Here is a 24,988-nt window from a genome sequence, read left to right on the forward strand (position 1 = left end):
AACATAAAGGGGCACATCACCCCTCTCCTCTGGGCCAGTCATACTCCATGTTCCTGTCACACTCCCAGTGAAAAACGCCACAATATGAAGACGTTCAGTAAAAACGGACAGAGAAAAATGGACTATGGGCATAAAATGGAACACCGGTACATCAGCTTGATTTTCTCCTATGGGTCGAACAACCAGGAATAAAGGCTTCCATTTTACCTGTTGATTAGGCTATATTAGTTAAACAACCCTCTCCCTCGTCTGAAAACTACAGTACTATATCTTGTGACCCACAACACCTCATGTTTCTTTCTGTGCGTGTGTGTGTGTGTGTGTGTGTGTGTGTGTGTGTGTGTGTGCGCGTGCGTGCGTGCGTGCAGCAAGGGAGGGTTAGAGCCTCTGACATGACGGAGAGCTCATGTTTTCTCATCTCCACTTGGGGGTTTGTGTGAAAGATTTATGTGGAGGCTTGATGGGGTGGATCAGGAGGGGAGATTTGAGTCAGGTCTGGAGAAGTTGCTCGTGCTCCTCATGATTTATTTACACCACAGAAGGGAAAGGGGCTGCCCACCATTATGCAACCTGCAAGGGAATTGTTTTTCTCAGAGAAGACCAGATTTGTTTTTCTGAGAGAAGACCTTGAAAGAACACAATGTAGGCAGTAAGTTTAATCATTTGTCTTCAGATATAGAACATTTTATTCAGATCCCCTTATTTTTCTCACTTTTGACCTGCATAAAGGTTAAGAGGATATCAAAGGCTGTAGAAATGATTCATGGTTCCTCTCCTATTGTTGTATTGATTTATCATGAGGTAGACTAAGATGTTACTGCTTCCACCAGTAACCCAAGGACGTGTCCCCACTGGACTGGGCATCACTGATAACAGCTGAGCAAGAGCTGTCCATATTCCTGAACCTCATCTTACAGGAGCACTGGGAACCAGTGAATGCACATAAGGTTAATTATGGCTTGATAAAGCTGGCTGCTAACAGTTTGTGTAGGTTTAGATCATATTTTTATTAGATTTGTTTATTATTGGGACAGTGAAGCATTTTTTATTATTTTGGCTCTATACTTCAAAAGTCTGGATTTGAAATGATACAATTAATATGAGGCTAAAGTGCAGACTGTCCACTTTCATTTGAGGGTATTTTTTACCCATATTGGGTGAACCGTTTAGAAATCACAGCACTTTTTGTACATAGCGCATCTCTAATTTTCTCACTCATCATTATTCACGAATTAATTCAGGATTATCCATAATCATGGTAGCGTCGACATTCATGTAGAAGTGTTTAGAAACATATTATATTCTTATTTACAATTAAAGTGACTAAAATTACACAATACATTATTTACCATTAATAACTATTGGGCACAAAAACAACCAAAACAAACAGCAAACACATCCAACAAATGTGTAGAGTCACCAGCTTGATGTAGTCATTGCGCAACATGAATATGGGAACAAATACTTAACTTTGTACTACTTTAATAAAAATATAAGTGAATTTGTCCCGATACTTTTGCTTCACTGTCCCAATAATTAGGGAAGGCACTGTATATTCACAAACACATGCATCCTTATGCACACACAAACACTCACAAACACTTGGACTCACCCATCCTTCCACTACAGAATAATAAAGTGCCTTTCTTTTCCTGGCTGCTCTAAAGCACTTAAGCTTTTCTCACTTCCCTCTTGTGACTGCCATGAGCATCACCAGCTGACGGGTTGAAACAGGATGGCGAACGGCAGTATGTAGGCCATGCTGGGAAGCCCCTCTGTACTAGGACTGTGGCGCATACCCCATCCGCTTCAAGCACCTACAGGAAATGGCCGTGATATGCAGCGCTTGTTAACACATCTTGATCAAACTGAAAGCTTACTTTTTAGACTTACTATACCCAGTACCTACTGAAACAAATACAACTAAGAAACCATGAAGAAAAACAAAAAAATGACTGCTTACCCAGCCTGTCCTCCATGAGACACTCTGTCGTGAGTAAAAGGTTACAAACCTCAGAGCTCCATCATGTCACTATATAGACACAACATCAAGGAGCTCACCTCAAAAGAAAGAGTAGAACCTTGCTCAGTGCTGACAGAGAGGTGAAATACTAATGTCCAACAAACACTATCAAACACAGCACAAGATGAGGTGGCCAGAGTATCCATCTTCACACAGAGCCCCCAGGGACAAAACTATTACTCTCCTAGGAGGCATTTCATCATCATCCTACTGCCTGCACCACACACTTACGCACACACACATATCCACCTAAGCGCTCACTTATCCCTGCAATGTTAGGGCAGATACTGCTGCAGGAAGCCATTTAGTGACGGCTGGTGGAGACAGCTTTGGTGTGGCCCAGCCTGTTTGCTCTCTGTGGCTCTGGGTCTTTGTAGCAGAGTGCTGTTTGGGGCAGTAGTGGGTTGGGCTGGTTCCCTTGAGGGATGTTGAGGGATGTTGGCTGTTAGCTGTGCCACAGTACCACTCACAGTACCACTCTGAGGATAATGAGCTCAGGGAGAGGCCCTCCAGAGCTGCCTGTCAGAGGGACACTGGGGAGGATGGTACCATTGGACTATGAGTGGGCCTGGCTGTCTCCTCACCAGCCAGTGGTGCAATAATGAGGCCCCATACAGTGATGGAGAGAAGACATTGAGTTCAGATAAATACAGACATCTTTGATAAATGGGAATAAACACACTAAATACCGTTTATGATTTCACTCGTTTGAGTATTTGAGCTGTTTATTTCTATCCTTTGTTTTTGTTGAAAATAAATTAGCACAGACAGTTTGTACTTTACTCTAACTCTGTGAGCCTAATTATGTTGATTCATGCAGATTTGAGTAAGGTTGAGGTGAAGCAAATGATGCTAGAGTGTTGGTTATAGAGACGTTTTTGCATCAGAGGCATGGTGAATACTCAGTGTAGCTGCAGGGACGGGGCTGTTTCAAAGCAGCGCTGCCTCTCGCTCCTTTGTTCTCACACGCCACACATGCTCACGCACACACATGCACACACACACTTCCACACGTGCACAAATACACACAGACACAGTCTCCTGGGGACCAACAGACCTCCTCAGTAGAGCTTCAGCGGGGGGAGATAGGGGTCAGTAGAGCTTCAGCGGGGGGAGATAGGGGTCAGTAGAGCTTCAGCGGGGGGAGATAGGGGTCAGTAGAGCTTCAGCGGGGGGAGATAGGGGTCAGTAGAACTTCAGCGGGGGGGAGATAGGGGTCAGTAGAGTGTCAGCGGGGGGAGATAGGGGTGAGGGGTCAATCCACGGCCCTCTCCCTACCTTTCTCTCCAGGCTTTCATCTCCTCCATTTCCTCTCATAACATAATCTAGGATAATTTCATCCAAAGTCCACAACCCTCTTATTTCGCTTTCTTCTTTGTCATCTGCCTCCTCCCCCAGTTGTTGTCATGTAGACTAGTTCCAGTGTTCTATAACCTCTTCCTTTGGGATCTTGCATTTGACCTGGTTTTGCAGCGGTATTGCAGTGCCCTGTTCTCACAGGCTTGTTCTCTAAACTTATCCCAGTCTGTAATGGGAGGACTGGCAACCAGCCAGACGATATAAAATGGCTAAACTCTCCATGGATATGTCCTGGTCCAAGGTGTGTTGTGACTGCAATGGAATTAGGAAGTGAGGGAGAAATGCTTTCAGAGGCGTAGGCAGAGCGTACTTCCATCCCTCATTCCTCATGCAGATAGCTAGCTGCTGCCTCTCATCCTCCTCTCATCCTCCTCGCCTCCTCCTCTCCTCTATTCCAGACAGGAAGGGATGAGCTGTGTGGGTGTACACTGTAAGGCACTCACACCCTCCTGACCTCCACTTAACACTGGCTATGACCCACTGATGCCAGCTGTGTCTTACAGCACACACGTTCTGATCTCTCTCTCTCTCTCTCTCTCTCTCTCTCTCTCTCGCTCTCTCGCTCTCTCGCTCTCTCGCTCTCTCGCTCTCTCGCTCTCTCGCTCTCTCTCTGACCCAGTGAAGATGATAAGTTGAAGTTCATCTCAGCCCCTGATTATGTTCTGTCTCAGTTCAGAACAGTTGAGCATGGCTGCTGTTGTTTTATTTTTGTTCATTGATGATGTTGTTTTTGATGTTTAATGAGGACTGCAAGATGCCTCTGTCATGAGGTTAGTCTGAACTGCAGTAAGGGGACACATCTCCCCAGCACTATCAGAGTGAATCATCATATAAAGTCCCTTATGAAGAAGTTTCAACCACTGAACATGATTCAATTCCCTAATTATTGATATACAGATGTTTTTCAATTTTTTTTATGTAAATCTGCGCATCGCTTGACTGGCTCACTCACCCCAAGGAACATTTTCACAGCCTTTTACTGAACACACTCACAGTCTCTCCTTGGATTCTCGCTCTGTATGCAGGTGAAAAGAGCAGGAATATTGACAGCCTACACAGCCTTAGGCATCTTTTTGTTATTACTAAGAACCTAATTGAATGCCTCTCCATCTAAAGGTTTCAACTTGCATTAAAGGGCCATTTCATATGATAGGTTAGCTAACATTTCTATTATAACCCCACTCTTGCACAAACATTTAGCAGAGATAGTGTGATGGATGGTGTGATGTATCCCTGGCTGTGACATTTAGATAGAACATCAATGATGCATCAGTACTGGTGTCAACTAGCAAGTCTGGCCAGGCTAACATTGATAAGAGAGTGATCGTGATGGATAATCATTGAAAAATAATGCATGTTTTAGTAGCAGAGAGAGGATATTAAGATGCACATTCTCTCAGTGTACAGATCCTCTTTGTCTCTGTCTTTCTCAGTCCCAGGAGACGAGGTCTATCTCTTACACTGTGACTCTCTACTCTAAGGATCACAGTCAAATATTGCCAGCTGTTATAGATGGATGTGTTTTGGAACTTGTGGTCACTATAAATAAAATCATTAGAACTACAGCCTGTTGATCCTGTGCTGTGGACCTGTGGTCAGACTTTAAGCTGTGGCTGGGAGAGTGCCCTGTGGCCCTGGTCCTCTTGGCTGCTATTGTCTTTACTGGAACGCCAGTGGGCCAAGCTGGGCTAAGGTTAATGGGGATGGGGTGGGGGGAGCATGGGATGCAGACAGGGGGAGGAGTCCCCCAGGCAACTCATAGGGGTGTTGGGTTACTCTGTGTGCTGGATGAGCAACACCAAGTAAGAAGACAGAAGAGGGAAGGGACAAATTAAATGTGTCCTTATTTAGAACTGTGCCACTGTGCTTGTCCCCAACATTTTAATGACCGTCAGAGGAACGAGAGTGGCAGGGGCGTGTTGGTGACTTTTCTGGGGTGAACAGTACACTGTCCATCAAGACATTTTGAACCGTTTTGTTTCTCTTGGTACCCTGGTCTGAATGAAAGCATTGTTTAAGTGCATTGATGCTTGTTGAAGGAGGATCATCTTGAAAAAGGATGTGAATGTAATCATAAGCCAAACTGATAGGCTACCTGTTTAGCACCAAGCTGTGGTCATATTCATCTAGGTCAATAATTTCCAGATGCATACATTTTGAAAATGTCCATAATGATGTGTGCATTAATTGTTTTTCATTGGTTAAATAATGTTTTTATGTTGAATGTTTTGTTCGAAACGTGACCTTTCTCTCTCTCTCTCCGTCTCTTTTTTCCCCTCTCCAGTCACAGATGAAGACACTGTCAAGAGATACTATGCCAAGTTTGAGGAGAAGTTTTTTCAGAATTGTGAGAAGGAGCTTTTGAAGATCAACACATTTTATTCAGGTAGGCTAATTTGATGGAGCAGTGCTGCTATGCTATGCTATGCTATGCTATGCTATGCTATGCTATGCTATGCTATGCAAGTTTGTCTCTCTGACTAAGTTAGACCACCCCTTTGATTTTCTGTGAGCATCTGCAGTTTGTCCACTAATAGTTACTTATAATGCCATAATAACTAATGCCTGCAGTGCAATGGGAGTAGCCAGTAATTTCCTTGACCTCTTGCACATACGGTTGTCATGTTGAGTGATAAGCTTTATTTGGGTGCCAACTACGTGATGTTTTGTAGAACTGTATTTAATGGGTTGATGCTGCCTGGCAACATGGACATTTGATATATTCTGAATCCCATTACCAACGAGTACATACTTTATTGGTAATGGTACGAGTTAGACAGGAAGCCAACAAAATATAGAAAAGGGGCATTCATTAGTGTCTACTTTAATTTGCTTTTCCTTAAAGTCTGAAAGACTTTTAAACTCCCTATTTTTCTTCTCCAATAAACCTCCCCTCCCATCCCCTTCAGAGTTGAGGCTTTGCCAGAAGCTGAAATAAAGTCAGACCAGGTTGGACTGCCAAAGAGAACTGGCACTCTGATCAACATCCTGTTGCTACTCGTTTTTTATCTTCCCTGAAAACAAGGATTTCCCATCACTGTTGCTCATTAAGCACATCCAGCAGACTGAGTCTGAGTATTTTATTTATTTTATCTTCAATTAACTAGGCAGTTCAGTTAAGAACAAATTCTAATTTTCAATGACGGCCAAGGTGGGTTATCACCCAATGACGGTGTGTTAACTGCCTGTTCAGGGGCAGAACGGCAGATTTTTACCTTGTCAACTCGGGAATTCAATCTTGCAACCTTTTGGTTACTAGTCCAACGCTTTAACCACTAGGCTACCTGCTGCCCCACATCAAGGCTAGACATCTGGCTTTACTAGAATAAATCTGTCTCAATTCAGATTATAAGGAAATCTATAGTAAATGTTGTTTTTAGCAGTGTTAGGTCTTCTTGGCTGTCTTGTAGCCCAGCCACAGTCAGTCACTTCACTCTCGGACTCCAGACTGCAGCATCATAATCTGTCATTTTCTACGCCTGGATGTGTTGTATATCCGTCTAGCCAGATGTTGGGATGAAACAAGCAATTACTGAATCTTGTTGGACAGACATCGTTATCTCCCTCTTTTCATGTCTTGTTCAAGGTGTGAGCTTTACATAAGAGAGTCGTCGCCTCCGCAGAGAGCTGTAGCAAGCAGCTTCCCTCTTCTGAAAGGGGTCATCGACCCCCTTAAGTTAACGTGGAGCAGTACATTGAACTATATGCCAGTGAGAAAAACCAAGGCACAACACAGTCTCTGTTAAACGCTGTCACAATATCTAAAATATTTGTATGTATCCTCAGATATAGACTCCAGAGACAATATTTTACCTGTGGCTGATCCTGGCAAAGCTCAGACGTTAAGGCTTATTTTAGTCTATTCAGCCTGCATACCATTCTGACACCTTTGTCTGTACACACAAATCTACCCAGGCTTAATTTCTTCCAATTTAGGTAAAGTGTGTGAGTCTTGACTTTCTCATGCCTCATGTTAAGTCATGACTTGATCCATGCAGAGCGGCAGATAGAGACCCTCTGGACAGGGTAGACAGTGTCAGTGACATAATCTACTGTTATCCTGTGAGGGATTACTCTAATTTTAGCCATCAAAAGAGCAGGCATTCCTGTGAGTCGGGTACTGTGAAATTCAGAGGCTGTGTTTGCAACTGAGCGTTAAAGTAACCAATTAACCCACTGCACCTAACGTAACACCCCTGTCTTCACTGATTGACCGTGGGGAACATGAGACGGTGCTTCGTCAATGTCACAAACACATGCAGGAAGGGCCTCTCTGCCCTGCCGTTGACCAGGCGGTCTAGTTGTGAATCAGGACTGAAGAGGTCTATTGCAGAACCCTCTCTCCAGCCTTGGCCTATGAATAGGATGTGGTGGGGTGCAGAGTGCAGACACAGGCGGAGGTGACAGTGGAGGATATGTGCCAAAGCCGGGCTCGAGGAGTTCAGTCCTGGAATGTGTTCGTGGGACTGGGATGGGGAGGCTGGGGGAGAATGAGGGCCATGTTCCAGATCTACTCAGGTTGCCCCCTGCTGCTGTCTCTCTCAGGAGGGAAATGAACCCTGTCATGACCCTGGTAATGGGCCTGCAGAGGGCTGCATTTACACGTCTGCAGAACCTAATACTCCTCTTTTCACTTCCCCGTAATGGAGAGGAGGGCAGGGAGAAGTGTGTTTACCTCTGGCTGTATGCACTGCAGGGCTGTTAATGCAAGCTAATGTTTCTGACAGTCTCAGTGCAGTAGAAGTTACTCTCAAAACCACTAGAAATTTCCACGAGACATCAGCAGAGTGAAATCAGATCTGTCTTTGTCATACTGACACTGTTGCTCACTCGGTTGTTCTCCATATCTCCTTCCCTTCTGCAGAGAAACTTGCGGAAGCCCAGAGGCGTTTTGCCACCCTGCAGAATGAGCTGCAGTCGTCTCTGGATGCGCAGCGTGAGAGCAATGCGCCAGGTCTGCGGAAACGCAAGACGGTGTTCCACCTGTCCCAGGAAGAGCGCTGCAAACACCGCAACATCAAGGACCTACAGCTGGCCTTCTCCGAGTTCTACCTCAGCCTCATCCTACTGCAGAACTACCAGGTTGGTACCCTAAACCCTACACACCACCCCTAGGTACTTCCTCATCCTACTGCAGAACTACCAGGTTGGTACCCTAAACCCTACACACCACCCCTAGGTACTTCCTCATCCTACTGCAGAACTACCAGGTTGGTACCCTAAACCCTACACACCACCCCCTAGGTACTTCCTCATCCGGAGGCAGAACTACCAGGTTGGTACCCTAAACCCTACACACCACCCCTAGGTACTTCCTCATCCTACTGCAGAACTACCAGGTTGGTACCCTAAACCCTACACACCACCCCTAGGTACTTCCTCATCCGGAGGCAGAACTACCAGGTTGGTACCCTAAACCCTACACACCACCCCTAGGTACTTCCTCATCCTACTGCAGAACTACCAAGTTGGTAACCTTAACCCTAAACCCTACACACTACCCCTAGATACTACCTCAGTCTCATCCTGATGCTGAACTACCAGGTGAAACAGTCAGCCTATCTACACTCTCTCATCTTTCTGTTTGATGCTGCAATCAGCATCAAATGTCTCTCTGCATCTTACTACCTCTCCATCCACCTCTCTCTAGTGGTGTGACTATTTCTTCTCTGTTCCTCTCTTTATCTCAGCAGTTAAGTTTTTCTCAACCGTTTAGTCTCCTTCTCCCTCTCTGCATCTCTTGCTCAGTTCAGACTTAACCCAACGATTTGTCTTTCTCCCAGAATCTGAACTTCACAGGCTTCCGTAAGATCCTGAAGAAGCATGATAAGATCCTGGAGACTCCCCGTGGGGCTGACTGGCGCGTGGCCCACGTGGAGGTGGCCCCCTTCTACACCTGTAAGAAGATCACCCAGCTCATTTCTGAGACTGAGGTAAGTATGGAACAGAAGCACCTGGCTGTGGAGGTCAAAGCATTGTTTAGGTTGATATTCATTCCCCATCATCTGTTTTAACCACAAAATTGCTAATTCTGGCAAAATCGGATCCCGGTCTTTGACTTTTGCTCTTTAATATGTTGTATTGGATTTGAACTTGTTCCTGGATGAACAGTAGTGACGTGTGTGTTGTGTTTGTCAGGCTGTGGTGACCACAGAGCTGGAGGGAGGGGACCGTCAGAAGGCAATGAAGAGGCTGAGAGTCCCTCCACTGGGGGCAGCACAGGTGAGAGAGACTGACACCACAGGTTTACTAGAGGGTGTATGTTAGTTAGTGTACAATTAACCAATTAGATCATTCCCGCCATAATTCCCTGCCAGCGCCAGGATCTCATCAACATAAACGTTGTATGGTAGAGTGACACACTTCCCGCTCTTCATCTCCTTCCTGCTGTGTGTGTATACAGTAAAGGTATGTGACACACACACCCTATTCATCCCCACAGTATTGATCCTGTAAGAGGCTCTCCATACTAGACTAGAGAAAGTGCTTTTCCACAGGGGAGGAGAGAGAGAGAGAGGGCTTCACATCCCCTGTCACATATCCTTCATATTTATAGTTGTATTGATATCAATGTCATGTCCACCATGAATTATGCCAGATACAAATGGCTTGTCCAGACTACCGTGGGAACATCTATATGAAATGTATTTTTAGCACGTACAAAAGTACTTGACGATAACACATGTTAATGTAAGGACACTTCCTATAAGGTGCATTGAACAAGGAACAGGTGAACTGGATTCTGTGAATGACTTCAGCTTCCCTGGATAGGTGTGTCTATCTGTCAAGCTAAATTAATTAGTAACTGCCTAGTGTGGATCTGCAGCTGTGTGCCTGACAACATTACAGTAGAGCAGAGAAGACTGGCAGTCACACAGGCCTAGTAACTGGTAATTGCTCATCTCTGTCATTCTCTGCTTTTCCTTCCTGCAGCCTGCTCTAGCCTGGACTACCTTCCGCGTTGGCCTCTACTGTGGGGTCTTCATCGTCCTCTCTATCTCCTTCATCCTCAGTGGTACATTCACACACAACCATGCTAATAAGGCCTTTTTACTTGAGGATTAACAGATACACAGGAAATGGGGCTTGCCATTAGTGGGGAGCTCAAGTTAGTAGTGCATACTGTATTTTATGACAAGACTGTAGCCTCAGATATTTTGATGGAGAATTAGATTATTTAATTGCTATTATTATTTTGCAGGTGCTGTACTCATCCGGTATGAGAACGTGTGGCCTCTGGTGCGTATCTACCGTGGTGGCTTCCTGCTAATCGAGTTCCTCTTCCTGTTGGGCATTAACACGTACGGCTGGCGCCAGGCGGGGGTCAACCATGTGCTCATCTTTGAGCTGAACCCTCGCAGCAACCTCTCCCACCAGCACCTGTTTGAGGTAAGGGAGAGGGGAGAACCAGGGGGTACAAAAGGACAATAACAAGAATCAAGCCAGACAGTACACTGAGACAAATACTGGTAATAATGGAGAGAACAAATTATATTGTGTGACCACAACGGAGAGAATGATATTGTTTGACCACCATAGAGAGAATGATATTGTTTGACCACCACAGAGATAATAATTGTGTGTGACCACCACAGAGAGAATGATCTGGTGTGACCACCAGAGAGAGAATGATCTGGTGTGGCCACCAGAGAGAGAGAATGATCTGGTGTGACCACCACAGAGAGAATGATCTGGTGTGACCACCACAGAGAGAATGATCTGCGGTGACCACCAGAGAGAGAATGAGCTGGTGTGACCACCAGAGAGAGAGAATGATCTGGTGTGACCACAACGGAGAGAATGATATTGTTTGACCACCATAGAGAGAATGATGTTGTTTGACCACCACAGAGAGAATAATTGTGTGTGACCACCACAGAGAGAATGATCTGGTGTGACCACCAGAGAGAGAATGATCTGGTGTCGCCACCAGAGAGAGAGAATGATCTGGTGTGACCACCACAGAGAGAATGATCTGGTGTGACCACCACAGAGAGAATGATCTGCGGTGACCACCAGAGAGAGAATGAGCTGGTGTGACCACCAGAGAGAGAATGACCTTGTGTGACCACCACAGAGAGAATGATTGTGTGTGACCACCACAGAGAGAATGATATTGTGTGACCACCAGAGAGAGAATGATCTGGTGTGACCACCACAGAGAGAATGATCTGGTGTGACCACCACAGAGAGAATGATTGTGTGTGACCACCACAGAGAGAATGATTGTATGTGACCACAACAGAGAGAATGGTATTGTTTGACCACCAGAGACAGAATGATCTAGTGTGACCACCACAGAGAGAATGGTCTAGTGTGACCATCACAGAGAGAATGATTTGATGTGACCACCACAGAGAGAATGATCGTGTGTGACCACCACAGAGAGAATGATCTGGTGTGACCACCACAGAGAGAATGATCTCATTCTCTCTCAGAGAGAATGATGTTGTTTATTTATTTTTAGATTTTGTTTTGAATTTTACCCCTTTTTCTCCCCAATTTCGTGGTATCCAATTGTTGTAGTAGCTACTATCTTGTCTCATCGCTACAACTCCCGTACGGGCTCGCGAAGGCTGAAAGTGATGCGTCCTCCGATACACAACCCAACCAAGCCGCACTGCTTCTTAACACAGCGCGCATCCAACCCGGAAGCCAGGCGGAGGTAACACCGTGCACCTGGCCACCTTGGTTAGCACACACTGCGCCCAGCCCGCCACAGGAGTCGCTGGTGCGCGATGAGACAAGGACACCCCTACCGACCAAGCCCTCCCTAACCCGGGCGACGCTAGGCCAATTGTGCGTCGCCCCACGGACCTCCCGGTCGCGGCCGGTTACGACAGAGCCTGGGCGCAAACCCAGGGACTCTGATGGCACAGCTGGCGCTGCAGTACAGCGCCCTTAACCACTGCGCCACCCGGGAGGCCCTAGAATTATATTGTTTGACCACCAGAGAGAGAATGAGCTGGTGTGACCACCAGAGAGAGAATGATCTGGTGTGACCGCCACAGAGAGAATGATATTGTTTGACCACCACAAGAGAATGATATTGTTTGACCACCACAGAGAGAATGATCTAGTGTGACCACCAGAGAGAGAATGATCTTGTGTGACCACCACAGAGAGAATGATTGTGTGTGACCACCACAGAGAGAATGATATTGTGTGACCACCAGAGAGAGAATGATCTGGTGTGACAACCACAGAGAGAATGATCGTGTGTGACCACCACAGAGAGAATGATCTGGTGTGACCACCACAGAGAGAATGATCGTGTGTGACCACCACAGAGAGAATGATCGTGTGTGACCACCACAGAGAGAATGATCGTGTCTGACCACCACAAAGAGAATGATCTGGTGCGACCACCAGAGAGAGAATGATCTGGTGTGACCACCACAGAGAGAATGATCTGGTGTGACCACCACAGAGAGAATGATCGTGTGTGACCACCACAGAGAGAATGATCGTGTGTGACCACCACAAAGAGAATGATCTGGTGCGACCACCAGAGAGAGAATGATCTGGTGTGACCACCACAGAGAGAATGATCGTGTGTGACCACCACAGAGAGAATGAACGTGTGTGACCACCACAGAGAGAATGATCTGGTGTGACCACCACAAAGAGAATGATCTGGTGTGACCACCACAGAGAGAATGATCGTGTGTGACCACCACAGAGAGAATGATCGTGTGTGACCACCACAGAGAGAATGATCTGGTGTGACCACCACAGAGAGAATGCTATTGTTTGACCACCACAGAGAGAATGGTATTGTTTGACCACCAGAGACAGAATGAGATGGTGTGACCACCACAGAGAGAATGATCTAGTGTGATCATCACAGAGAGAATGATCTAGTGTGATCATCACAGAGAGAATGATCGTGTGTGACCGCCACAGAGAGAATGATCTGGTGTGACCACCACAGAGAGAATGATCTGGTGTGATCATCACAGAGAGAATAATATTGTTTGACCACCACAGAGAGAATGGTATTGTTTGACCACCTCAGAGAGAATGATCTGGTGTGACCACCAGAGAGAGAATGATCTGGTGTTACCACCACATAGAGAATGATTGTGTGTGACCACCACAGAGAGAATGATATTGTGTTACCACCAGAGAGAGAATGATCTGGTGTGACCACCAACGAGAGAATGATCTTGTGTGACCACCAGAGAGAGAGAATGATCTAGTGTGACCACCAGAGAGAGAGAATGATCTAGTGTGACCACCACAGAGAGAATGATCTGGTGTGACCACCACAGAGAGAATGATCTAGTGTGACCACCACAGAGAGAGAATGATCTAGTGTGACCACCACGGAGAGAATAATATTGTTTGACCACCACAGAGAGAATGGTATTGTTTGACCACCACAGAGAGAATGAACGTGTGTGACCACCACAGAGAGAATGATCTAGTGTGACCACCAAAAAGAGAATGATCTAGTGTGACCACCACAGAGAGAGAATGATCTAGTGTGACCACCACAGAGAGAATGATCTGGTGCGACCACCAGAGAGAGAATGATCTTGTGTGACCACCACAGAGAGAATGATCTGGTGCGACCACCAGAGAGAGAATGATCTGGTGTGACCACCACAGAGAGAATGATCTGGTGTGACCACCACAGAGAGAATGATCTAGTGTGACCACCACAGAGAGAGAATGATCTAGTGTGACCACCACACAGAGATAATGTTTGTGTGTGACCACCAGAGAGAGAATAATCTTGTGTGACCACCACAGAGAGAATGATCTGGTGCGACCACCAGAGAGAGAATGATCTGGTGTGACCACCACAGAGAGAATGATCTGGTGTGACCACCACAGAGAGAATGATCTGGTGTGACCACCAGAGAGAGAGAATGATCTAGTGTGACCACCAGAGAGAGAGAATGATCTAGTGTGACCACCAGAGAGAGAATGATCTAGTGTGACCACCAAAAAGAGAATGATATAGTGTGACCACCACAGAGAGAGAATGATCTAGTGTGACCACCAGAGAGAGAGAATGATCTAGTGTGACCACCAGAGGGAGAATGATCTAGTGTGACCACCAGAGGGAGAATGTGCTGAATAAGGGAAATTAAACATTTCAACAATAATACTAATCTGAAGACATGCACTATGTTTTTTTCTGATCATATTACCAAGGACAAATTATATGAAGTGTTATAAAGGTAGTTGAATAAAAAATCTATTGCGTGTTTGATGGCTTTATCTATTGAATTATTCCCTAGATTGCAGGGTTCCTGGGGGTGCTGTGGTGTATGAGCATCCTGTCCTGTCTGTACTCTGAGTACACCATGCTGCCCATGCAGGTCAACCCCCTCATCCTCTACGGCTTCATGCTTCTCTTCCTCATCAACCCCTTCAAGACTGGCTACTACAAGTCCCGCTTCTGGCTGCTCAAACTGCTGGTGAGCTCCTTCTCCACTGGGACTACTGTATTATAATGATGCAATGATATCAGTACAATGAAACCCGACTCAACTGGTGTTTGTTTGTACAACACTGTATTTGATATCTTTCTCCTACTGTATTGTGTTTTGTTGTATTCAGCTTGTCTTTGACTTGTCTGATGTTTGCTGGCTAGGGGGATGGGGATGGGAGGTAGGAGGATTCAGTGTGTGTGTGAGACAGAGGCCAGTGGGGTGTGGGATAATAGAATGCAGGCGGGTCCCTGGGGATGTGGCGGCTGTGACTGTGCAATCATTACAGGGATGGATCCATCAGTATGCTGCTCCTCCAATCCTCTCCATCCCTTAGTTACCCAGCCCTCCGAGCCATTCCACAGCCCTCTCCAGCTTTGATTGGGCTCCATTGGGGCCTGTGCAGCATCCTAGAGAGCCACACACCCACACTGAACACAGGAACTAACCTGAGGACAAACACATAATGAGAGAACAAATCGAGACAGATTGCCTGGTGTGTTTGTTTACACAATGAATACATTTTGAGGAAGGTTTATCTTCTGAATGTCTATAATTTATGTGTATGGAGATGGTGTGGAGATCAATAATGGCATATATTGCCAGGTAGAAATCTTTCATTAACTCACATACATAACAGGATGAATCAATACTGTTTGACATTTGCAACTGAAACAATCTGGGACTCGGTCAGGCTGCATAGTGAGGCTGTGTAGCACCCTGGAGGCAAGAGGGGGAGAGTATCATTCCCATTCACCCACAGTCTCATTCGCAGACCCGTGATAACATGATCCAGTCCCAACAGAAACCATACCCAAAGCACTAGTAAACCCAATCATATTAGGCTATATTAAATCAGACTTCTCCAGGGGCATGGCCATGCAGTTGATCCTGTGCTGCTCCCAGACCGTCATGTTTGTGCATGTGTGGAGTGTCGGATTGACTACTGTGTCAGCAAAAATATAATTTCTCTGCAAATCAAGTCTTATCTTATCCCTCTCTATCTTCAGGCATCAGCTGTCTGAGCAGCTTACCGATCACTGTATCTGTACACAGCAATCTGTAAATAGCACACCCAACTACCTCATCCCCATATTATTACTTACCCTCTTGCTCTTTTGCACCCCAGTATCTCTACTTGCACATCATCATCTGCACATCTATCACTCCAGTGTTAATGCTAAATTGTAATTATTTTCACCTCTAGGGCCTATTTATTGCCGACCTCCCTACTCTTCTACATTTGCACACAATGTACATAGATTTTTCTATTTTTCTTTTCTTTTGTGTTATTGACTGTATGTTTGTTTATGTGTAACTCTGTGTTGTTGTTTTTGTCACATTGTTTTGCTTTGCTTTATCTTGACCAGGTCGCAGTTGTAAATTAGAAGTTGTCCTCTACTGGCCTACCTGGTTAAATAAAGGTGTAATAAAATAGAAAAAAATATGGTCTATTACTTCACCAGCCATTCACAGAATGTGAGCCCATATATACCTAAGCAGTACTTCTCAGTGAGGGGCAAACTATTGCTGGTGTGGCAATAGCTCTGTTAAATGAGTGACAGGTTGACACAATCCAGCTAGAGCCTCATTAGGCTTTCCATAGGTATCCAGCAGTCCATTTACTGTAGGGAGATACTAGGACTGCTGGCTGTTGCAGGGCTCATGACCTCAACATGTCCCAGCTCATTTGGAGAGTAGCTTCCTGTTCTGCTCTGCCCTCTCGTCTTCCACTACTCTAATTAAGCAACAAGGCCCGAGGGGGTGTGGTATATAGCCAATACACCATGGCTAAGGGCTGTTCATATGCACAACACAACACGGAGTGCCTGGATACAGTCCTTAACGTGGTATATTGGCAATATACCACAAACCCCTAAGGTGCCTTATTGATATTATAAACTGGTTATACGGTCTGATATAACACGGCTGTGAGCCAATTTGCATTCAGAGATCAATCCACCCAGTTTATAATACCCTATACATTACAGCCTCATTTGCTGCATGACAATGAGCTTCCTCAGTGTTCAAGTCTTGTATACATGGTTGTAGCCCAGGTCTTTACATGTGTGTCCCTTCTCTTTGGTTATTTGTAATGTCTTAAATGGCTTATTGTGAGACAAGCATGGGAGTTCTAGTGACATTAGTATGCAGAGGTGTACTGTAGACAGAAGAGCTGTCAATGTTATCTTAACCTCCGACTATTCCAACACACATTGCACCCCTTCAGTGGAAGCATATGTACTTAATCAGATCTCCTGTGTCTTGTATGAGACTACTAACTCTGTCTGTCTGTCTCCCAGTTCCGTGTGTTCACGGCGCCGTTCCATCGCGTGGAGTTTGCAGACTTCTGGCTGGCCGACCAGCTCAACTCTCTGGTGATTGTACTGATGGACCTGGAGTATCTCATCTGCTTCTACAGCTTTGAGCTCAAATGGACCGACCGCAAAGGCCTCCTGCCCATGTTCAACAGTGAGTTAGACCATAACGAGTACCTACCGTTGCTCTGTAAGTGCAGAACTGTCATGTCAGGTATGCAGTGAAGGAACAGCTGAATGTATGTAACCCAAACCTATATATCATGCTGGTTCAGCAGCTCTGTTCAAACTCATCTATAACAGTTTTGTTTAGGAGACATGTACTAGGGTGGAATGGTTTAGCTCTCTCTGAACCCAGTCAATATTCAGTGGGATCTGTCTGTCTGTCTGCCTGTCTGCCTGTCTCTGTCAAGTCTGACTGTGTCTGTTTGTTTGTCTGGAAAATTAGTTATTAATGGTTCTCCTCAGTAATTTGCAGCCCTCTGCTGTGGCCTGAAAAATCAGCAGCGAGGTAATTGAATGGAAATGTTTGTGTCCAGCAGTGTGACTCTCATGTTGATTAGCTGTCCACTCAGAGAGTCAAATCAAAATGTATTTGTCACAAGCTTCGTAAACAACAGGTGTAGACTAACAGTGAAATGCTTACGGGCCCTTCCCAACAATGCAGAGAGAAAGGAAATAGAGAAATAACATGTAATAATAAAAGTTAGTAATGATAACTTGGCTACATAAACAGGGTACCAGTACAGAGTCCATGTGCAGGGGTACGAGGTGAGGTAGATACAGTATATAAGGGGTACAGTACTGAGTGGATGTGCTGGGGTACGAGGTAATTGAGGTAGATATGTACATATAACTAGGACTAAAGTAACAGACAATAAACAGTAGCAGCAGCGTATGTGCCTGGAGACTTTGACCATTTTTAGGGCCTTCCTCTGACACCGCCTGTTATAGAGGTCTTGGATGGCAGGAAGCTCGGCCCCAGTGATGTAGAGAGTGCTGCTGCTGTGTGTGTACAATGGTGACCCTGGCCGTGACCCCACTCCCTGCAGGTGTCTCAGGGGGAGTTAAACACTTTGTAACAGGACAAATATAAACACCCGCTAAATGATTATTATTATGATTGTGATTACTATTATTCTGTGTGTGTGGGAGAAGGAGAGAGGAGAGGGGACAGCACAATGTGGGTGTATGGCAATGAGTCAAAGCACTGGGACTACAGCTAGCTAGTCCACAAATGACCTTGAGCTGTCTCTCAGTGAGTCCAACAAACCCATTCCATTCTGACAGAACAGTTCAAAAGGTCAAGCTATAAGAATGGTTGATACCAAAACCATATACATCATGAAAATATGTCTGTGTTTGATAAATGTTTGAATGTTTTGGTTGTTAAAGTGTCATTCTCTCCCCCGTTCCCACTAGGTGATTACACATGCCACAGTTACTCCTACGGTCTACGTGCCATCATCCAGTGTCTGCCTGCTTGGTTCCGTTTCGTGCAGTGCCTCCGTCGGTACCGAGACACCAAGCGAGCTTTCCCTCACCTGGTCAACGCTGGCAAATACTCCACCACCTTCTTTGTGGTCACCTTCGCTGCACTCTACAGCACCCACAAAGGTAAGGAGACACACCTAGCTTTTTCAGCCAGTTGGACAGGAAGGGGAATGCTGAATGCTGAAGCTCAAGTCATCACAAGCTGTATGAACACAATGAAAGCAGAGCTGACCTTGAGTGCAAATGGTTTGCCACTGGAAGATGTCAAGCCTGGATTTCTTCTCTGTTTGTCAATGACTCATTATAATGGAAATGAAAAAGTACTAAAGCACAGCATAGACAAGGTTTGAGAGAGAGAGAGAGAGAGGGAGAGAGGGAGAGAGGGAGAGAGGGAGGGAGAGAGAGAGAGAGAGAGAGGGAGGGAGGGAGGGAGGGAGGGAGGGAGGGAGGGAGGGAGGGAGGGAGGGAGGGAGGGAGAGGGGGAGGGAGGGAGGGAGGGAGAGGGGGAGGGAGGGAGGGAGGGAGGGAGGGAGGGAGGGAGGGAGAGGGGGAGGGAGGGAGGGAGGGAGGGGGAGAGAGGGAGAGGGAGGGAGGGGGAGAGAGAGAGGGAGGGAGGAAGAGGGAGAGAGAGGGAGGGAGGGAGGGAGGCTTGTCATTCTCCAGCTCCACAATCAGCCGCTGATTAATCTGGTTCAGAGGTGTTATCACAACAGCATCCCTTCAATATTCTGCCTTTGTGCAATCTCATATCTTGGCTGCATAGATGTTTGTCCAAGTGGATAATTTCAAAGCAGTTTGCTAAGCGGTTTTTGCCATTTCATTATTTATATGCTCGTCCATCGACAGTTATATATTTATTTGTGCAAATGCCAGCTTTTAAACTTCCGCTCAACCTTTGAAAATGTTAAATGTTACTGCACAGCATGATTTTTGCTTCATTTTTCTTTATACATTTAAATCAATGTTTGTGTTTCTTCTGTAACCTGACTCCATTTGGCTGTCAGTTTGGAGGCAGTGAGGAGGTTTTAGGTTCTTAGGAAATGAATCCATTAAGGCTTTTTCCTCCTCCAGTCAGTCGGTCCATTCCTCTAGTCTTCAGCCCTGTGGACCCTGGACTAATGAGCCCTCTTCATTTCATATGCTGTGTGAAGACCTGTTTCATCCCCCCCTTTTTAACAGAGAGGTAGAGTCGGGGGCGTTAAGTGAGAAGGGATGGAGGGAATATCCAGACTACCATACCCACTTAACCCGCAGTCTTTCAACTGCGTTGGCATGGCTACCAAATTGAGAATTTACAAAACGTGTATGCACAGGGTTTCCATACATATTTGAAGTATGTTCTTCATAGTCATTAGAATCTAAAAGAGATGCATATGGGTTAGACTATTAAAACATCGAAAATACTTATCAAATTGTCCAGTCCATTGCTCTTTATTGTTGCTAGACTCAGTCTGAGTCACAGTATACAGTATATGTTGGTATGTCTGCTGTATGGGCCAATCGACTGAAGTCTAGCCAGATGTGAATGTGGAGGTGAGGTGCATCTTGGCCACAGAGTTTGACAGTTCTGTTGTGACATACAGTAGATGGGATAGATAAATGAGGCCTGGACCCAGTGGACCGGAGCCTAGCACCTAAATTACAGAGCATCTGTTTCATAAGCAGAACAGAGCGCCGCACAGCCCACATGATGATCATCGCTCAGTATTGAATCATGTTCATGCCGGGCACAGCGGTAGTAAATCAGCATAAGAAATGTTGGCAGGGCTCCCAGGTTGTGTATGGATATATCACCTTCATTATACATCCACAAAGTAATGCTCTGATGCTGCCTCATGACCCCATTGATTCCAGTATTACACCAATACCACGGAGAATTGTGCTATATTCACATTACAATAAATGTATAATAATGCAAAAGGGACTCAATGCAGAGGGTAAAATGTACCCTCCTACTAGGTTTTAGTATGTACCCTCCTATTAGGTTTTAGTATGTACCCTCTTATTAGGTTTTAGTATGTACCCTCCTACTAGGTTTTAGTATGTACCCTCCTACTAGGTTTTAGTATGTACCCTCCTACTAGGTTTTAGTATGTACCCTCCTATTAGGTTTTAGTATGTACCCTCCTACGATATAGTAAAGGAGTTGGATTAATTTGAATGCAGGTTAAAGACTGAAGTTGTGAAGATCCAGTTTTGGCAGTCCTGTGAATAGACAATTACAGTAGAAATAATCTATAATTAAATCAAAGACTGATGCTGTGTATGTTGTTCCTGGAAATGTAGAAAAAGGACGAAGGGATTTCCTGACTTTAGAGTTTAGAGTCCCCAGAACCACAGGATATTGAGCCTGACAGTATGGCAAAATACTTTATTCAGGATCAATATGGCATCTGCCATCTTGTACAGTAGTAGCTTAATTAAAATAAAATAAAATGTTATTTGACACTTGCTTCGTAAACAAAAGGTGTAGACTAACAGTGAAATGCTTACTTACAGGCCCTTCCCAACAATGCGGATAATTTTTGGGGAGAAACAATAGAAAAGTAGAGCAAGTAATAATAAAAGTAATAATAAATACACAATGAGTAAAGATAACTTGGCTACATACACAGGATACCAGTACCGAGTCAATGTGCAGGGGTGCGAGGTAATTGAGGTAGATATGTACATATAACTAGGACTAAAGTGACAGTTAATAAACAGTAGCAGCAGCGTATGTCAGTGCAAAAAAGGTCAATGCAGATAGTCCGGACTGCTATTTGGTTAACTATTTAACTAACTATTTAGCTGTGTTATGGCTTGAAGGTATTTTTATTTATTTCACCTTTATTTAACCAGGTAGGCTAGTTCAAAACAAGTTCTCATTTACAACTGGGTAGAAGCTGTTCAGGATCCTGTTGGTTCCAGAGTAGACTTGGTGCGTCGGTACCGCTTGCCGGGCAGCAGCAGAGAGAACTATGACTTGGGTGGCTGGAGTCTTTGACAATTTTTGTGTCCTTCCTCTGACACCACCTAGCATAGGTCCTGGATGGTAGGGAGTGGCCCCAGTGATGTACTGTACGCACTACCTTCTGTAGCACCTTGCGGTCGGATGCCAAGCAGTTGCCATACACAGCGGTGATACAGACAGTCAAGATGCTCTCAATGGTGCAGCTGTAGAACTTTTGTAGGATCTGATGGTCTTCTTTACATCTGTGTTGGTGTGTGTGGACCATGATAGATACTTAGCTGGTCAACACATGCTCTGAGTACACGTCCTGGTAATCCGTCTGGCCCTGCGGCCTTGTGAATGACCTGTTTAAAGTTCTTACTCACCTCGGTTATGGAGAGCGTGATCACACAGTCTCCCGGAACAGCTGATGCTTTCATGCATGGTTCAGTGTTGGTTGCCTCGAAGAGAGCATAGAAGGCATTTAGCTCGTCTGGTAGGCTCGCATCACTGGGCAGGTCGTGGCTGGGTTTCACTTTGTAATAATAATTTGTAAGCCCTGCCTCATCCGACGAGTGTCAGAGCTGGTGTAGTAGGAATCAATCTAAGACCTATATTGATGCTTTGCCTGTTTAATGGTTGGAATATGTACGTACTGTCACTCTGGGGACGACGTCGTCGATGCACTTATTAATGAAGCCGGTGACTGATGTGGTGAAGACTAAGACTAAAAATATATTAATATTAAAAAAGTGTTAACGCTAAAGAGGAATAATAGACCGGCCGTGTAGGTGAGAGTAAAACGACAATGAAGATGAAAGAAAAAGTTGAACTAGTGTGAAGGATCATCAGATATAAGAGGAGAAAGGAGAGCAGAGAGCAGGGAGGGAGGGAGGGAGGGAGGGAAGGCAGCAGTGGAAGAGGGGAAGAGGATGGACTTGCTCGAGGAGAGTGAGCTGTAATAACCTTCCTGCGGCGAAACACATCTCTGGCGGATGCTGCTGGAATAGAGATGAGACCCAGGGCCAGGCCATGGCTTGCTGACTGAGTAGGATTTTGTTGTCTATGGACACACGGAGCTGCTAGAACCACTGCATAGGAAAGAGCTCAACGTTCTAACACTCCCCAAACCAACTAACAGGGTCATGATACCCCCTTGAACTCTGCCTCAACCCTGTTACAACAACACTATCTCTCTGAGACATGCTGCCTATTATGATCAAGCATCATATTCAGTTGTAGGTGGAGTTGAGATATAAATACCGGTATCTGTAATGTAAATCCATATCCATAGAAATTATACTCCACCCAGGCAGGTACTAATATCACTACACAGACTCACTATCTCACTACCAATCAGCCGTGTGAATTCAACACGAGGCCACTTTCCCTGAGTCAATAACCTTTGTTTGTCTTGCTAGGTCTCAGTGTCTGATTTGGATAGGCTCTGTGAGGAGAGGGGGTGGTGAAAGTGATGGGGCAGGCAGGTAATAGATTCTTTATCACCTGAACAGCAGTACAAGACATCCCAGGCAGGCAGCACCGCAGCAGATAACAACCCAGAGACAGATGATTGCTTTTCCCGGGTTCCCAGGTGCTTATTATAACCTTCAATGGGAGGCCTGTCCTGAGCCTGTCATGGCAACATCCCACTCTTAAATGTCTTTTAACCGCTTAGGCCCCTGCTAAACACAAACATTTAGTGAGCGTGACAGAAGCAAATGACCGCCGTTGCCCTCTATTTAGCTCCAGATCAATGACTAGCCACCCACACTAGACATCAGTCCTACAGAGCCCTTGAGGCTAACCAGAAAGGCTTAGTGATGGACGAGTGGTATCTTATGTGATCATATTCAAAGTTTTTTGATTTCAGATCTATCATATCAAATCAAGTGAAATTGTATTGGTCGCATACACAGCAGATGTTATCGCAGGTGCAGCTAAATGCTTGTGTTTCTAGCTACAACAGTGCAGTAATACCTAGCAATAATACCATTTAAATAAACAATGCAAACATAATCCAGATATTTTTTTCAATACATTTCAGTACGCACAATGTTACGGACTGGAATATATATATATATATATATATCATCAATCTACACACAATTCCCCATAATGACAAAGCGAAAACAGTTTTTAAGAAATGTTTGCTCGCCTCCCGGGTGGCGCAGTGGTCTAGGGCACTGCATCGCAGCGCTAGCTGTGCCACCAGAGACTCTGGGTTCACAGCCGGCTGCGACCGGGAGGTCCGTGGGGCGACACACAATTGGCCTAGTGTCGTCCGGGTTAGGGAGGGTTTGGCTGGTAGGGATATCCTTGTCTCATCGCGCACCAGCGACTCCTGTGGTGGGCCGGGCGCAGTGCGCGCTAGCCAAGGTCGCCAGGTGCACGGTGTTTCCTCCGACACATGGCTGGCTTCCAGGTTGGATGCGCGCTGTGATAAGAAGCAGTGCGGCTTGGTTGGGTTGTGTTTCGGAGGACGCGTGGCTTTCGACCTTCGTCTCTCCCCAGCCGTACGGGAGTTGTAGCGATGAGACAAGATAGTAATTACGAACAATTGGATACCATGAATTTGGGGGCAAAAGAAAAAAAAAAATTTTTTTAGAAGAACAAAAACAAAAACAGAAATGCCTTATTTCCATAAGTATTCATACCCTTTTCTATGAGGTCAGGTGCATCCTGTTTCCGTTGATCATACTTGACATGTTTCTACAACTTGATTGGAGTCCACCTGTGGTACATTTAATTGATTGGACATGATTTGGAAAGGCACACACCTGTCTATATAGGGTCCCACAGTTGACAGTGCACGTCAGAGCAAAAACCGTGCCATGGATTGTGTCGAGGATACCAAAAATTTCTGCAGCATTGAAGGTCCCCAAAAACACAGTGGCCTCCATCATTCATAAATGGAAGAAGTTTGGAAATACCAAGACTCTTCCTAGGGCTGGCCGCCCAGCCAAACAGAACAATCGGGGGAGAAGGGCCTTGGTCAGAGAGGTGACCAAGAACCCGATGGTCACTCTGACAAAGCTCAAGAGTTACTCTGTGGAGATAGGATAACCTTCCAGAAGATCAACCATCTCTGCAGCACTCCACCAATCAGGCATTTATGGTAGAGTGGCCAGACGGAAGCCACTCCTCAGTAAAAGGCACATAACAGCCCGCTTGGAGTTTGCCAAAAGCCCCCTAAAGAACTCTCAGACCATGAGAAACAAGATTCTCTGGTCTGATGAAACCAATGGTCTGATGAAACCAACTATTTTGCCTGAATGCTAAGCGTCACGTCTGGAGGAAACCTGGCACCATCCCTACGGTGAAGCATTGTGGTGGCAGCATCATGCTGTGTGGATGTTTTTCAGCGACAGGGACTGGGACACTAGTCAGGGTGGAGGGAAAGATGAATGGAGCAAAG

General features: G+C 45.5%; 1 protein-coding gene across 1 annotated transcript in view; it reads left to right on the top strand.

The window, feature by feature from the left end:
* The window catches only part of LOC110524448 (solute carrier family 53 member 1), a 77,068-nt gene that overhangs the window by 44,697 nt on the left and 7,383 nt on the right, over positions 1–24,988 (top strand). Inside the window, exons 3-11 of the mRNA XM_036978243.2 lie at positions 5,667–5,768; positions 8,247–8,464; positions 9,166–9,315; positions 9,521–9,604; positions 10,316–10,397; positions 10,584–10,771; positions 14,635–14,814; positions 17,130–17,298; positions 18,567–18,761. Of these exons, the coding sequence (XP_036834138.1) occupies positions 5,667–5,768; positions 8,247–8,464; positions 9,166–9,315; positions 9,521–9,604; positions 10,316–10,397; positions 10,584–10,771; positions 14,635–14,814; positions 17,130–17,298; positions 18,567–18,761 (1,368 nt within the window). The remainder of the gene's footprint in view (positions 1–5,666; positions 5,769–8,246; positions 8,465–9,165; positions 9,316–9,520; positions 9,605–10,315; positions 10,398–10,583; positions 10,772–14,634; positions 14,815–17,129; positions 17,299–18,566; positions 18,762–24,988) is intronic.

Source organism: Oncorhynchus mykiss, chromosome 5, assembly GCF_057628025.1.
Source record: "Oncorhynchus mykiss isolate SJ-2025 chromosome 5, ASM5762802v1, whole genome shotgun sequence".
NCBI classification, from domain to species: Eukaryota; Metazoa; Chordata; class Actinopteri; order Salmoniformes; family Salmonidae; genus Oncorhynchus; species Oncorhynchus mykiss.